Genomic DNA, 14,373 nt, shown 5'->3' on the forward strand with positions numbered 1-14,373 from the left:
AATCAAGAATGCACTTTGCTGACATGCACTACTACTGCTGAATTAAGAATGCACTTTGCTGGGATGTACACTACTGAATTTAGAATGCACTTTGCTGAGACATGCGCTACTACTGCTGAATTAAGAATGCACTTTGCTGAGATGTACCATTCCTAAAATCCCTATAGTATTATACTCCAAAAACTAAAGAATCTATTTAAATAAAAGACTGCGTCAGGGTAAAACATATCAAAAATGCGGAATTCATATTCATTGATTTATTCAAATGATGATCTAAGCTTTGCCTGCCACTTAACTGTAGTTGATGTCACAGGCAACATGTTTAGAGTCAAAATACCCATTTTTTATTTGTTTTATGCGTCAACTGTAGACTAAAGGCAACAAACAGGAAGACGTCAAACGTGCCCACGTACGCTAAATACACACATGCACTCAAACGTGAACACCCAGAGACACACTGTTGCAAGCACGCGTAACACAAGGTAAATTAAATTCCTATGAAGTCATTGTTAAGCCAGAGCCGAGATTCAATTTGAGAATGCAAAGCGAGGCTTGGAGATCCTCTGATGAGGGCTTTGTACAGGAACTGACTCAATCGTAACTCACACTCAGTCTTGAACAAGTTCAATATAATTGACCCTATCCGGCAGCTCTGAGCCAAAGTGTGTGTGTGTCTGTGTGTGTGTGTATGTGTCTCTGTGCGTGTGTCTGTGTATGTCTGTCTACAGCTTCTACAGCCGTCGCTATCACTGTACGTGCACATGCACATGCACAAACATATTCATTTTCCGTGTGTGTGTGTGCGTGAGTATGAGTGTGTGTGGTGCTTCCACACGGCTCTCATATCATCAAAGTCCCCACAAAGGGATTTTTGTTCCCAGAAGGCTGTGTGTGAGTGTGAATGTGCGTGTGCGTGCGTGGAGGCAGACAGATAGAAGTGGACTAATGGGGACTGTCGGCGACGTCCCCGCTGTGTTAAAGAGACCACTGAGGCCAAGGAGAGGAGCCTGCATGTTCACACATACGCCTGGTGGAGTGTCTCTTTCACACACACACACACACACACACACACACACACACACACACACACACACACACACACACACACACACACACACACACACACACACACACACACACAGAAGTACAGTCAAACTTTATCATTCTTTTGTACACCGCTCTCCCTTTGACTCTCTCCATCACACACAGAGAGACACACACAGACACACGCACACTGACACACACACACAGACACACACACACACAGAGAGACACCCACAGAGAGACACACTCCTGCGGCGTCTCCTTGATGCGTTCTCACATGTGGATTGTGTTACGGAGGAAAAGGACCCGAGGTAGCAGACACAAGCCCCCCCACCCCATACCTGACCCTCCCCTCTGGCTCCCGTCATATAACAGTCTCCTCCTGGCTGACTGGCTCTCTCCAAAATAAAAGGCTTAGGTACACTTCATTCACAGTCATAAGGCACTTATAAAGCTTTAGATACTGACGGACCAATGCAGAACTAAACATTCATTAATTCAGCCTTAGTTCATGATGAATTAATCATTAACTAAACATTCATTTATAAGCCTTTAGTTAATCATGAATTAATCATTAACTTAGTAGTCATTTATAAGCATTCGGCATCATTAACTGAACATTTATTCAAAAGCCTTTCATTAATGTTCCACTAAATAACAAAAGATGAATATATATTGGTAGATGATTACTAAATGCTATGTTAAAGGAACCCTATTCTACCACCAGCTGGTAGTAGTCAGCCTTTACAAGACATTAGCCGTTACAAGTAATGTCAAAATCGTCCCTCTAGTGCCATCACAAGCGAGCGCCCACCCAGAGGTAGGATGGATGGATCAGCCTAACCACAGTACGGTATGGAAGAGTGAGCATGTATCGATCATCTGACTGAACTGTAATATAAAGCGTTACAAATACAATTCAGAAATGCATCTTTGCTGTATCATTTCCCTTGTGTGCCCCCTCCTCTGAGATGCAATCTTAATAAATGTTATTCGTATTCCAAAAGTCCTTTGGTCGATACAGACACAATTAATATCTCACCGTGATGAGAAAAATCTGCAACGTTTTCATTTGGTTATGCGGCGCTCTCTCCTGTGAACATTTCTCTCACCGCAGTTAACAAAAATTGCTCTGCTATTTCCTGTACTTGAAAATAACACAGAGGCAACAACCAAAAGATAAACAACGAATGATGCTCGATGAATGGAAGGAAGAAGAAGCAAACAAAATGCATGCTATAACCAGCTAATGTTTCCCGGCGCACAACATGACTCAAGCCCCTGTTGTCAACTTGAACAGTGTCAACAAGAACTCAAGTCTCCCATTAAAACAAGCGGAGCGCTGAACGGCCTTCTGGGGGATCCTGCTCTGACTATGCTTTAAAGGGGAAGCTATTTTATAATAGAAGAGAGTACCGCTTTCTACGCGTGTCCTGAATAAGAGATCAACATCAACTCTGCTTGCGCAAATAATGTGCGGACTAACAGAGAACGCCAATTCACCGACCGATGGTTGTCGGATGAGCTGATGTTGAAGGCCGTGATCTTTCTTTTCGCAAGAGCCGTGTGAACAGGTACTCACGAATAGCGTAGGAACCTGAGAGTGCGACGGTTTCCCTTTAAGGGATCTAAATTGGGATGTTCCCTATACTTGCTTGTATTTTCTGGGATTTCAACTTATTTAGGAAGCCGAGACAGTGCCGTAGCCCGTGCATCGGGGACAAGGTGATTAAACAGAGTGAGACACGGGGAGATCTGGAGACGAGAAGTTACACAAAAACAAAAACAAGAGGGAGAAAAAAAGACAAGTCGGGGAAGGGAAACAGTGTTGTTTTCCCCTTCCCGGGGACACGCAGGAAAATGTTTTCTCCTTTGAGACACTTCTCTGCCAACGCTTTCACTGTCTCTCGTCGACTCCCCTCCTTTCTCGCTCTCTCCCTTCAGCACAGACCCACCTGCTGACTCCTCCTGCCTGGCCCATTAATTCTCCCAGCATGCTCTGGGCTTATGAGCAGGGTGGGCGGGTGGCTGAGAGAGAAATGTGGGAGGGAGGAAGAGAGGGAGAGGGAGCGAGGAGGGGAGGGAGGGAAGAAAGGAGGGAGGGATGGAGAGAGGGAGAAAATTGACGAGGGAGGCTGGGAGAGATGAATGGAGAGAGGGAGGGAGTAAGGAGGGGAGGGAGGGAGGGAGGGAGGGAGGGAGGGAGGGAGAGAGGCAAGAACTAAAGAGGGAGAGGAAGAGAATCTGAGGTAGAGCCAGGGAGGGTGTGTGTCTGTGTGTGTGTGTATGTGTGTGTGTGTGTGTGTGTGTGTGTGTGTGTTTGTATGTGTGTGTATGGTGTCTGTACGTTTGTGTGTGACGCACTTATGATAAGGGAGGAACTGACAGTTCTGTCCCGCAGGGTGTGTTTGTATGCAAGCACATGAGTGAGAAAAATAGGGAGAGACTAATATTAAGAGAGAGAGAGAGATAGAGTGGGTGGGTGGGAGGCAGGGAGAAAAAGAGACAGAAAAGGAGACAATGCAAGGGTTAGAGAAAGAGTGTGAGAAGAATAGAAACAGATAGAGCAAGGAAGAGGGTGAGAGAGAGGCAGGGAGAGAAAGAGTCTTGCCGAAGGAGTTGCAATGAGAGACAAAGAGATGGAGAAAGAGAGACAAGGAGGCAGAGAGACAGAGACTGAGAGAGAGACAGAGACAGAGACAGAGAGAGAGAGAGAGAGAGAGAGAGACAAAGAGTGAAAGACAGACAGCGGGAGAGAGAGACACAGACAGTGTGCGTGTTATATAATGCTGTGTCTCCAGACAGGCTAGGGAGGCAGCAGCAGCAGCAGCCCCAGCAGAGCCACCCATCCCCAGCCTGGCTCCAGCAGGTGGTGCAGGCGGGGAAGCCCAGCGAGGGAGCTCCAGCCCCGGGGTGCAGCCACCGAGGAGGAGGAGGAGGAGGAGGAGTGCCATGGAAACACAACATGAAGCACAACACAGAGACACCATGGAGGACCCAGTGGTACACACGCCCCCATTGCAGCCTGGAGTGAACTGTCTGTCTGTCTCTCCCCGTCCATCGTCTGCCTTAACATGCATTCATGAAGTCTGTTAGTCTTACTTTGTGGGCGCGCGGGCGTGTGCGTGTGTGCGTGTGCGTGCGTGTGTGTACAAGCGCACACAGACAAACACCAGTAAAAGTCGGAGCATAACGCGGTGCTACTCCATAAAACGGTGTGTTGCTGTCTCACACACACGCACACATACACACACACACACAAACACACACACGGCCAACCGACAGAGAACTAATGCTCTGTGTGTCGGTGGGGCTGATGGATTTCTGCCCTGTGCCGGTTTTATCAGGTTAATGCGAGCGAGAGGAACATGTTGGATGTGTTCGGCTGCAGCGCTGAACTGCTTAACAACACCTCTGGCAGGTCCTCAGCTCAGAGTCCGCAAACCGGCGCAGGAACACGACGATTGGTCCGTTATTACATGGCTAGGGTTATCTTTTGCCAAACTGTACGACCGGCGGTAAAGTGAGTGAGTCCGAGGGGACGCAGAGTGATTCTCGGCAGGGTATCAGCAAGTACTGGCGCCGGACCCCAAACCAGGTATTTGCTTTTAGTCACAACCCCATGGCTGAGTTTTGACGGGAAAATTATGATGCCTCACTGGTCGCCGTCGTACTTCTAAAGTGATTGACAGCTGTCACAGAGCACATCCACAGCACCGCTAACTGCATATTTCGTTCCCTCTCCAAATGGTTCCCTAAACTCTGCCTTTCTTCTGCAGGTGCATTTTCGGTTAAAATCTCCGTTCCTCAACTCAACTCGATGAACCCGCCTTTGAAGCTTTGCCATAGAACGAGAGGATGGTTGTAACGACCCATTTGAAATGGATATTCCCCACAAACCTTATACATATTTAGTTTGACTCGTAACCACGGTGACATGGTTGACCGCGGGCACCAGCAACGTACATTTTGGATGATCCCCCGCATCAACGATACCAACCAATCAAAAGGCTTAAAAAAAAGGCCTGTTGGAGCTCATCTGAAGGGGAAGTCAATGGGCCCTAATAGAAATGAAGATATCAAAAATGCCCTTTTTATTTATTTACGGATTGAGGAAACGCCTGCGAAAATACCAAGAAATTGTACGAAATGGGAAGAAGAAATGATTTGAGGAGAAAGTAATGTGTGTGTCACCGGGTGATAATAAATTCAAAAGGCAGGGGAAGGAAACGTATTTCAAATGCAAAGTTTGGAGAGCCTGCGGACGCTATAACGCGTTGCAGATTTAATCAGCAGCTCGGACGACTCAGGACAGAGACCCCGCACAGCAGGAAACCTGGAGAAGATCAACCTGGCTGGTGGAGGCTGAGCACCACACACATGCGTGCACACCCACACCCACACACAGGTGCACACACAGGTGCACACCCACACACACAGACACACGTGCATGCACACACACACATACACACCTGCACGCACGCACACACACATACACACCTGCACGCATGCACACACACAAACAGACACATACGCATATGGGTTACCATAGAGAGAATCTTTGTCCTTTGCTTGCATCTTTCAGCCCAGTTTAGCCCCCTGCTGTGGGGAACAGACTCACCAAGTAACCACCTGCACTTAAAGTCAAGAGAGCCCTTTCACCTTACATAATCTGTTCTTAGAATTAGATAATACCTGGATAATGAGACACCTTATGCAGTACGCTATGTTGAACAAAGCCTTGGTATCAGAGAAGGTCCACTACATAAATTACTAATAAGAAGAGATCTACTATACAAAGGACCAATAAGAAGATATATACTATACAAAGGACCCATAAGAAGAGATATACTATAAAGGACAAATAAGAAGAGATAAACTATACAAAAACCAATAAGAAGAGCTCTACTATAGGAAGCAGTAATAAGTCAAGATCTATATGTGAAGAACCGATAAAAATATCCTCTTAAACAACCTTTTCTGTTGTTATGCATGTGGTCGAGGATAGTCTAGTCAGTAGTCGTCAGGGTGCTTCCCTTCAAATGTTCTGGGTTCAGATCCCACCGTTCCCCTAGATGGCCCCAGCCCCAACACGCTCATTAATGACATGCATCTCGTAAACATCATTAAAAAAAATCTCTTTGGATAGAATTGTCTCCATACAAAATAGTGAGAAGAGTCCATTCATTCCTTCATTTCATACCAAGCAAGCCTTTTAAGTAGGCGTTAAATCGTGGTTAGGCTTGGCGGCTGGTGGACCAACACTTGGAATGCACATCCCCTTAAGAAATAAGAAGCCAAGAAAAAGTTTTCAAATAAGCTGTGTGCAGATGCGTCGCAGCGAATGAAACAGCGGCCACATGGCCAGCTAATTACCAGAACCACAATATTGTCTAATCTAGTGCTGCGTCACGCTTCTGGATTTCCTTGAGCGTTCCTTAATTCTGGTCCCTCTTCTTTCATTACACCGTGATGCAAGCCTCTGTAGTTTTCAAAACTTTCTCACACAACCACACACACTTTTTGACGCCCTTCGCTGTTCAAATTGGCATGTCAGGCAGTGTGGTACAGCTGGTGTTCTGACACGCGCTGTCAACTGCGCCTCACATTCTCCCTTATAAAGAGCTTTTGCACATCCCCGGCTCGGAACAGAGGCTGGCTGTGTGTTCTCACTGAGGGGGCTTGTGAACTTCAAGTGATGGCCAGCTCACTGTGAACCGCTATCATTGTACAAATGCCCTCCCACGGCGGGTTTTCATGGATTCGCTTTGACTGGGAACGCATGGAGATATGCATTGCGGTGATTGTATTTTTTCGCGTCTTTTGTCTCTGTGAGTGTGCGTGTGTGTGACAGCAGCACACTGAGAGGGGTGAGCGGGAGAATCATCGTGTGTGTGTTTGTGTGTATCTGTGTGTGTTTGTGTGTCTGTGTGTGTGTGTGTGTGTTTGCGTGCGTGTTTGTGTGTGTGAGACAGCAACTCACAATGTGGAGCTGGGGTACCCTGTGCTCAGATATTCACTGTGGTATGTCTGTTAGTGTGCGTGTGTGTGTGTTTGTACGTGTGTGTGCGTAGAGTAAGAGGCCTCGCCCCAGCCTGCCTCCTAATCAATGCAATTCGCTTTGGATAAACGTGTCTGCAAAATAAAAAATAATAATCATTTTGTGTCCACGTCGCTCTTGAGTGTGTTACCGTGTTTCTGGGGAACACGGTCTAATTAGAGTCTGTGGACCGCGGGTAATGATCGTGATGGGGGCAGCCTAACAATACCTTTGATAGGTGCACAAATCACGGCGCTGTGCCAAGCGTAGGAGTCTGATTGGACAGCGGCTCCTTTGAACTGCAATAGAATCTGACAGCTCCTCATTGGAGGAACCCCGTGGAGACACAGCGGGGGGGTGGCGCATTGTTGATGCCTTCAATATCTCTGAGCTTTAAGGCCACCGTCACGCAGATCTTGTAGAGGGAAACATATCCAACTAAAGGGCCGGGTGAAGAACAAAGAACAAACAGCCCGGAGCTGACGCGAGACGCCAAAACTTTTCTCTTAAAGGCGTCACAGGGATTTTGATTTGATTACAGGAGGCGGTTTCAAACAAAGAAACTTTCTGGCAATTCTCTCGGCACAGGTAAGGCAAAGTGTCTGAGGGGAAAGCGCCAGAGTCTGCTTGTTAGAGACGGGGGAACGTTTTTGATGAGACTTGGGCTACACACGGGGGAGTGCTTCACATGAAATGCAGACAACATAACATACACAAGAGGCGGGGGGGGGGGGGGTTGGGGTGTTGAGGAGCTATGGGGGTGGCAGTGGAGGGGCTGATAAGGCTGAGAAGATGATGGAGAGATTATAATGTGGACACACTTGCAGAGGACTATGTGTGTACGTGTGTGTGTGTGTGTGTGTGTGTGTGTGTGTGTGTGTGTACGTGTGTGCGTGTGTTTGCTTCTGGTTGTGTGTGTGATCATGGGTGCATGAGGATGAGTGCGTGTCATGCAATGATGGTTTGTGTGTGTGCGAGTGATTGTGTTTGATTTGTGTGTGAGTGTGTTTGAGTAGTGTGTGTGTGTGTGTGTGTGTGTGAATAAGTGTGCGTGTGTGTGTGTGTATGTGTGTGTGCGTGCATCAGCGTGCTGCGGCGCTCTTCAACGCGACATAACACTGCATCACAAGCTTCCATTTCATCAGACGCTACACCCAAACCCATCATCATCGCTCATCAGGGCTGAGCGTCCTGCATGGATGATGGGGCAGGGAGAGGCGTGTCGAGGGGGGCCCGGCGCTAAGGCAGAACGTCTGGGACCCGAAGAGCCAGCACGGTGCGCGGAAGGGGGCGCCGTCCGATCAGCATTCAAGGGGTAGGCGAATGCCGAGTTCACAATCGTTTTCGGGGAAACCGCAGACAAAAGCCCCGGCTCAGAGGTGTTCTCCCGTGAACGACGATCGTGTCGTTTTGTAGTCGGAGAGGATTTGCTGACACAGACGCTGAGAGATGTCTTGCAGGTTAAATATCCGGACCTGCCTGGGGAGTCCAAGACCCTGTAGCATGAAGGGCCTCACGACTGGCAACGCCAGCGGTGTCGACCCACAGCCAACAAGGGACCAAGGACGTGGGTGAGAGGGAACACCTTCACCAAAACGAGCAGACAGCCACCTCCCGCTCATTGCGACATTATTTATTTACCTCCAACTCTCGAATGTAGAACACACCAACTTTGTCCCGTCTACACAACCGTCCTCGCTTTGATATCCTATTCCTTTTCTTTGCCACGCTGCAAATCAAGCACACAAAAAAACAACGAGTTTCCCGTTCCGTGAGTGTGCTCTCAGGAGTTTGGAGACCGGGCAGGTCTCTTTGGGGACTCCTCCGTGTGAAACATCTTGTAATGTGCGACCCCCTGTCGCAGATCAGTCATGTAGTGGGAAACCCGCGTCGACTTCTACACACCCGGCGATAAGACAGACGCTCGTGTAGCGCTGTGTGCAGCACAGCCGTCAGACGACTTTTAAAAGTCGTGTAGTGCGTCGGGACTTGGGAGTCTTGTTAATTATTCAGATCTCTTAGTATCCTCGCTATTACTCTTTGATGATTTACTCTGCACCTGGTGGCACATTCTTTGGTAGTATGTCCGTGTCAACAGCCTTGTCCCAAGTAGCCGTACTTTCAGTGCTTTCAAAACACTGGACCAAGAGTAGCATCCCAAAGGTATTGGTTAGTAGAGTGATAGTATTGGTCATCTAAGTAATAGGTCAATGGTATTGGTCTAGGAGAGTCATAGTATTGGTCATCAAAGTACCAGATCAATAGTATTGGATAGTAAAGTAATGGTATTGGTCAACAAAACCAAATTACTAAAAAAACTACGATTGGTTTTCACTCTATGCTGCTAATACCCACACCGCCTACTTCAGAAGAACGGCACGTGGCCCAAACAACCCGCAGGAAACACTGGCAACAAGCATGTCCCACAGTTCCTCCCCTAGGACCCAAAGCCACAACTCTGCACGGCGAGACTCAAGGTGATTTAACACCTGGCAAGGCCGATGTCCCGCGACTGACAAACCCTTCGGCCCTCCTGTCAGCGGGGGGGGGACGCGGTGGCGAGAGATGATGAATCATCCCTGGGGGGGCGTTGGGCCCTTCCTTACCGGGACTGACGGCGGTGTCGTGGTGGACGGGGTACAGCACACAGGGTAAGGGATGGCCGGCCGGCTGCGGCCCCCCCCCCCCGGTGGGCCCCTGGCTGCTGGAGCATGAGGCGCTGGGACGTGACCGGGGGGAAGCGGTAGAACTGGAAGGTGAAGTGGACGCTCTCAGGCCAGTCGGCGTCTGCGTCCGCAGTCAGCACCCTGCCAGGGGACGGAGGGGGGAAGACGGGTGAGACGTGAGCCTGGAGTCAGGATGGACTGTGTGTTTTTGCAGCTTCACGTGAAGGCAGAGAGGGAGGGAGAGAGTGAGTGAGAATGAGAGAGCGTATCTGTGAGCAAGAGTGTGAGTGAGTGAGTGAGTGAGTGAGAGAGAAAGAGAGAGAGAAAGAGAGAGAGACAGAGAGAGCGTATCTGTGAGCAAGAGTGTGAGTGAGTGAGTGAGTGAGTGAGTGAGAGAGAAAGAGAGAGAGAAAGAGAGAGCGTATCTGTGAGCAAGAGTGTGAGTGAGTGAGTGAGTGAGTGAGTGAGAGAGAAAGAGAGAGAGAAAGAGAGAGCGTATCTCTTTGCAAGAGTGTGAGTGAGTGAGTGAGTGAGTGAGTGAGTGAGAGAGAAAGAGAGAGAGAAAGAGAGAGCGTATCTCTTTGCAAGAGTGTGAGTGAGTGAGTGAGTGAGTGAGTGAGAGAGAAAGAGAGAGAGAAAGAGAGAGCGTATCTCTTTGCAAGAGTGTGAGTGAGTGAGTGAGTGAGTGAGTGAGAGAGAAAGAGAGAGAGAAAGAGAGAGCGTATCTCTTTACAAGAGTGTGAGTGAGTGAGTGCGAGACAGTCTGTGAGAGAGTGTGTCTGTGTCTATCTCATGCGTAGATGGTGTGTGTTTGTGTGTGTGTGTGTGTGTTTGTGTGTGTGTTTGGTTTTGCGCGTGTAGGATTGTGTGTGTGTGGTTTTGTCTGAGTGTGTAGATTGTGTTTGTGAAGGGTTGTGGGTGGGTGTATGTGTTTGCGTGGTTGTGTCTGGTTGTGTGTGTGTCTTTCATGCAATGATGGTTTGTGTGTGTGTGAGTGATTGTGTCTTTTTTGAGTCTGTGTGTGTTTGAGTGTGATTATGTGTGTGTGTTTGAGTGTGATTGTGTGTGTGTGTGTGTGTGTGTGTGTGTGTGTGTGTGTGTGTGTGTGTGTGTGTGTGTGTGTGTGTGTGTGTGTGTGTGTGTGTGTGTGTGTGTGTGTGTGTTTGACATGCATTGACGATGGCCCCAAAAATAAACAAATCTCCGCCGGAAAGCAAGCAAATCCTAGCATCCACACAGAATAAATTAACCACCAACCGAGAAGATAACGAATGCAAACAAGCACCCCCCCCCCCCCCTCACCGCCCCCCCGTCTTCCCGCACCCGATTCCGCAGCAAAGTGCAGACGCGCAATCAATCACGCCACATTTAATAAGAAGCGGGAAGAACGGGCCATTCCCCGAGACAAAAACACCCAGACTGCTGCGAGTGCGAGGCCGGCCTGATTTCAATAAGACCGGGAGCCTGACCCCGTCCAGTCAATCACGCCCGCTCTGACAACTCTCCCGCGTGAAAAGGGGGAGCGCCGCATTAATATTCATTCTGTAAACAGACAAGATTGATAATTATGGCGTCCGGGTGAGAGGCAGGAGCTGTGAGCCGGAGCCTCGAGGGCTCCTGATTACATCGAGTGCCGCTCGCTGGGTGCTCTGTTAGCGGCTGCTGCTGCCGCTAAAGCAGCCTTTACTCATGGAGGGACCCCGCCGCGGTAAGACAGATGTATTCTCTGTTACTGGTAATGTAAAATAAAATACTATACTAAGGACATGTTTTCATAGGTTTTCATGTTCTTCATCAGAAAACACGCATCCATACGAAAAGCACACAGGGACACATCAAAGAGACGTGTATTGAAACATAAGAATGGATATGCAGGGCTTAATAGGAAATGAAAGCCCAGCCAATCAGGGAGGTCGGTGTGGTCGAGCTGGGCTATTGAAACCGGCCTCTGAATCTGCGCTCCCTAATGGCTCCGGTGCATCGTTTTCCTAATGGACTGCAGAATACACTTGGTTGCCATGGTCGCAGGGATCTTTCTATGGGGCTGGGTGCTCCAGTGAGGTTAAAAAACGTTATCCCGTTTAACAAGCTTCACTTCAACCTTGTGCCCAAATCAATCCCTTGGATGTCTTGCCAGATCAATGCCACTTGCAGTGTTGGTTGTCATTAGTTGATCATGTCTTCTAGATGGGCTTTTCCTAGATGGCCGCCTAGATGCCTACAGCGGTTTTCCAACTTCTGGCCTTCCGCCATGGCAAGCCTACAACTTCTACAATCCCGCCGCATTTGGAGTCTCGCCCCGGTGTCTCCTTACAGCTTGACCTTCCTCACGCAACTTTAAGGTGTCACTGGACCAGCTGTTTTAGCGCGAATTTGGAACAATGAGATAAAAATATGCAGTTATTTTGAGAGTGTGCCAGGTAAGGTGAGGGAGGTGTTATAAACATGGTAACGCTTACAGAAACGTTGTTGCGTGCTACATATGAAATGTGCCAGAGATTGACTGAGGCGTTATAATATAATTGTCACAGAAGCTTAACCATAAACCGTGTTCAGCCACCGTTCCTCTAACAGATCTGTACACATTGGCAATGTCGTCACCCTTTGCGTGACAAGTCAAAGCACAAAAACAACAGACTTGAGTTCAGAGCAGAGTGGAACGCTCCCAAACTGGTTGGCGGAAGGCATAGGATTTTACACCAGTTCATTCGGAACGATGGTATTATTTTAGTGTCAGTGTCACTTAAAAACACTTTGTTCAAGATCACAGAAGACATCTAAATCTGTTTAAGAAACAGGGCACCCTGGGAGCTGCACTTTGAAAGGCCCCCCCTTTGCTTTGAGCCCCGTGTCCTACGAGTGAACTCCTCATCTCAGTCTCCAAGGGTAAGGCCCGGGGCATATGCATAGCACACAAGATTTAATCGGTTGTAACTGTGAGCTCTCGTTCTTAAGGTCAGTACCCGTAGGTTTTTATTCAATTGTACTTTAGTATTTGTAGGAATTTTACCATTGAGGTTACACATGTACTTTGCAAGAGAGACTTAGCCAAGACAACCAGCATGACAATTCAAACACACAACATGTAACAGGAAAACCTGGATTCCACAAGCGCATGGCACAATTAAAAGCAGGGATGCCAAGGGGGCCATTGATGAGACACACAGAGAGACCTTGGGTGGAAACCTAGAGAACAAGACCACAGCCATGAACGACTTCTCTTCATCACCACGATACATCCGTCCATCGAGCACGATCGCAGCCGTCACTAACCCCGCCTTAGCCCACCTCCATTGCTATGGTGAGCCCCTAAAGCCCCTGGAGGTCTTGACCGCTCTGAATGTCACGCACTCTAGGCTGACCCGGCCCTTCAAGCTCACTCACTCCATTGAAGCTTTCCACAAAGAGGCCTCTGGGTTAATGGAAAGCGGAACGGCGATGGGTCATTTGCGCTGTTGAAAGCGAGCGAAAGATGTCGGTTGAGCATCATTGATCCTCTACTTTGGGGTTCAGTGAGGCGTAGACACTCCTCTCAGATAAGCGGTCGACTTACCCCAGGGCCGCTACGTTATCGCAGCTTGGGCGTTTCCCAACGCGTTGTTGATAACTGTTGATAACACGGATGGGGCTAATCTTTTGAGGGACACAAATTGAGTGGAATCATTTATGCTCGGCACAAATTAGCCATTATCTTCATTAGTCTGATCAGGGTGTGTGACAAACGGAGAGAAATAATTATATTACAAGGTTTGATTATATCGCTAGATCAGGATTGACATTTGTCATTTTGGATTACTTTGTGCACACTTTCTGGATAATTGTGATTAATAATCCCATTCTTATCAGCAAACATTCGGAATATGATTACAAACATATTGCGCTTGCTGAACAAATCATTTCAGAAAAAGTTTACGAAGAACCGCACGCAAACTCTTACTTTGAAAAGCCTCGGATTCAACTTCGATCGGAAACGCGGCACCAAAGAGGGAGAGCGACTTGTTGCGAGCGCACGTCTACCTGAGGTGTCGCGGCAGGGACGTTGTGTGGTGTTGAACATGACAGATGTGAGGTGGCTTTATCAAACTGTTGACAGCTGCTGACAACAAGATAGAAGGAACACAAAGAGGCCCACCCACCACCACCACCACCACCACACCACCCCACCTCACCCACCGCCCCACTGTGTGAGGATAAGGCAGGCCCCACCCTGGGATATGGATGGTGATGAGTAGGGGGTTGTCAACTTGAAGCGTCGGCGACAGATCCGCCGGTAGCTACTGGGATATTTTATGTGTGTGACAGGGCCGGGGCCCCGAGTTTGCCTTGCGTTGGAAATCCGCGGGCACGAGATGTTGGCGTCACATGTAAATCAAGATTTGTTGATGAGGCGTTGAAGTGCAGGGGCGATTTCATCAGGGTTCTTGGCAACGTATCGAAGAAGAGTGAAGCAAAAAAGGAAAATGAAAAGCGAATCTATATTCAGGCCATAAATCACCTCGCTGTATATTATATATATACACTGCACAAAATGAGGCGCAGTGTCCTTGGAACCGTTGCCCAGCAGATTCCTCTGCATCATGTTACCTTGTTGAGAGCAGTCAAAAATCTATTGCCAAATTACTG

At 48.3% G+C, this 14,373-nt stretch overlaps 1 protein-coding gene across 1 annotated transcript in view; it reads right to left on the reverse strand.

Annotated features, from left to right (window-relative positions):
- nphp4 (nephronophthisis 4) overlaps positions 1-14,373 on the reverse strand; it is a 100,115-nt gene that overhangs the window by 47,592 nt on the left and 38,150 nt on the right. The window contains exon 9 of the mRNA XM_030353241.1: positions 9,731-9,891. Coding sequence (XP_030209101.1) covers positions 9,731-9,891 — 161 coding nt within the window. The remainder of the gene's footprint in view (positions 1-9,730; positions 9,892-14,373) is intronic.

The sequence above is a fragment of the Gadus morhua genome, chromosome 1 (genome assembly GCF_902167405.1).
Source record: "Gadus morhua chromosome 1, gadMor3.0, whole genome shotgun sequence".
In the NCBI taxonomy this organism is placed as follows: Eukaryota; Metazoa; Chordata; class Actinopteri; order Gadiformes; family Gadidae; genus Gadus; species Gadus morhua.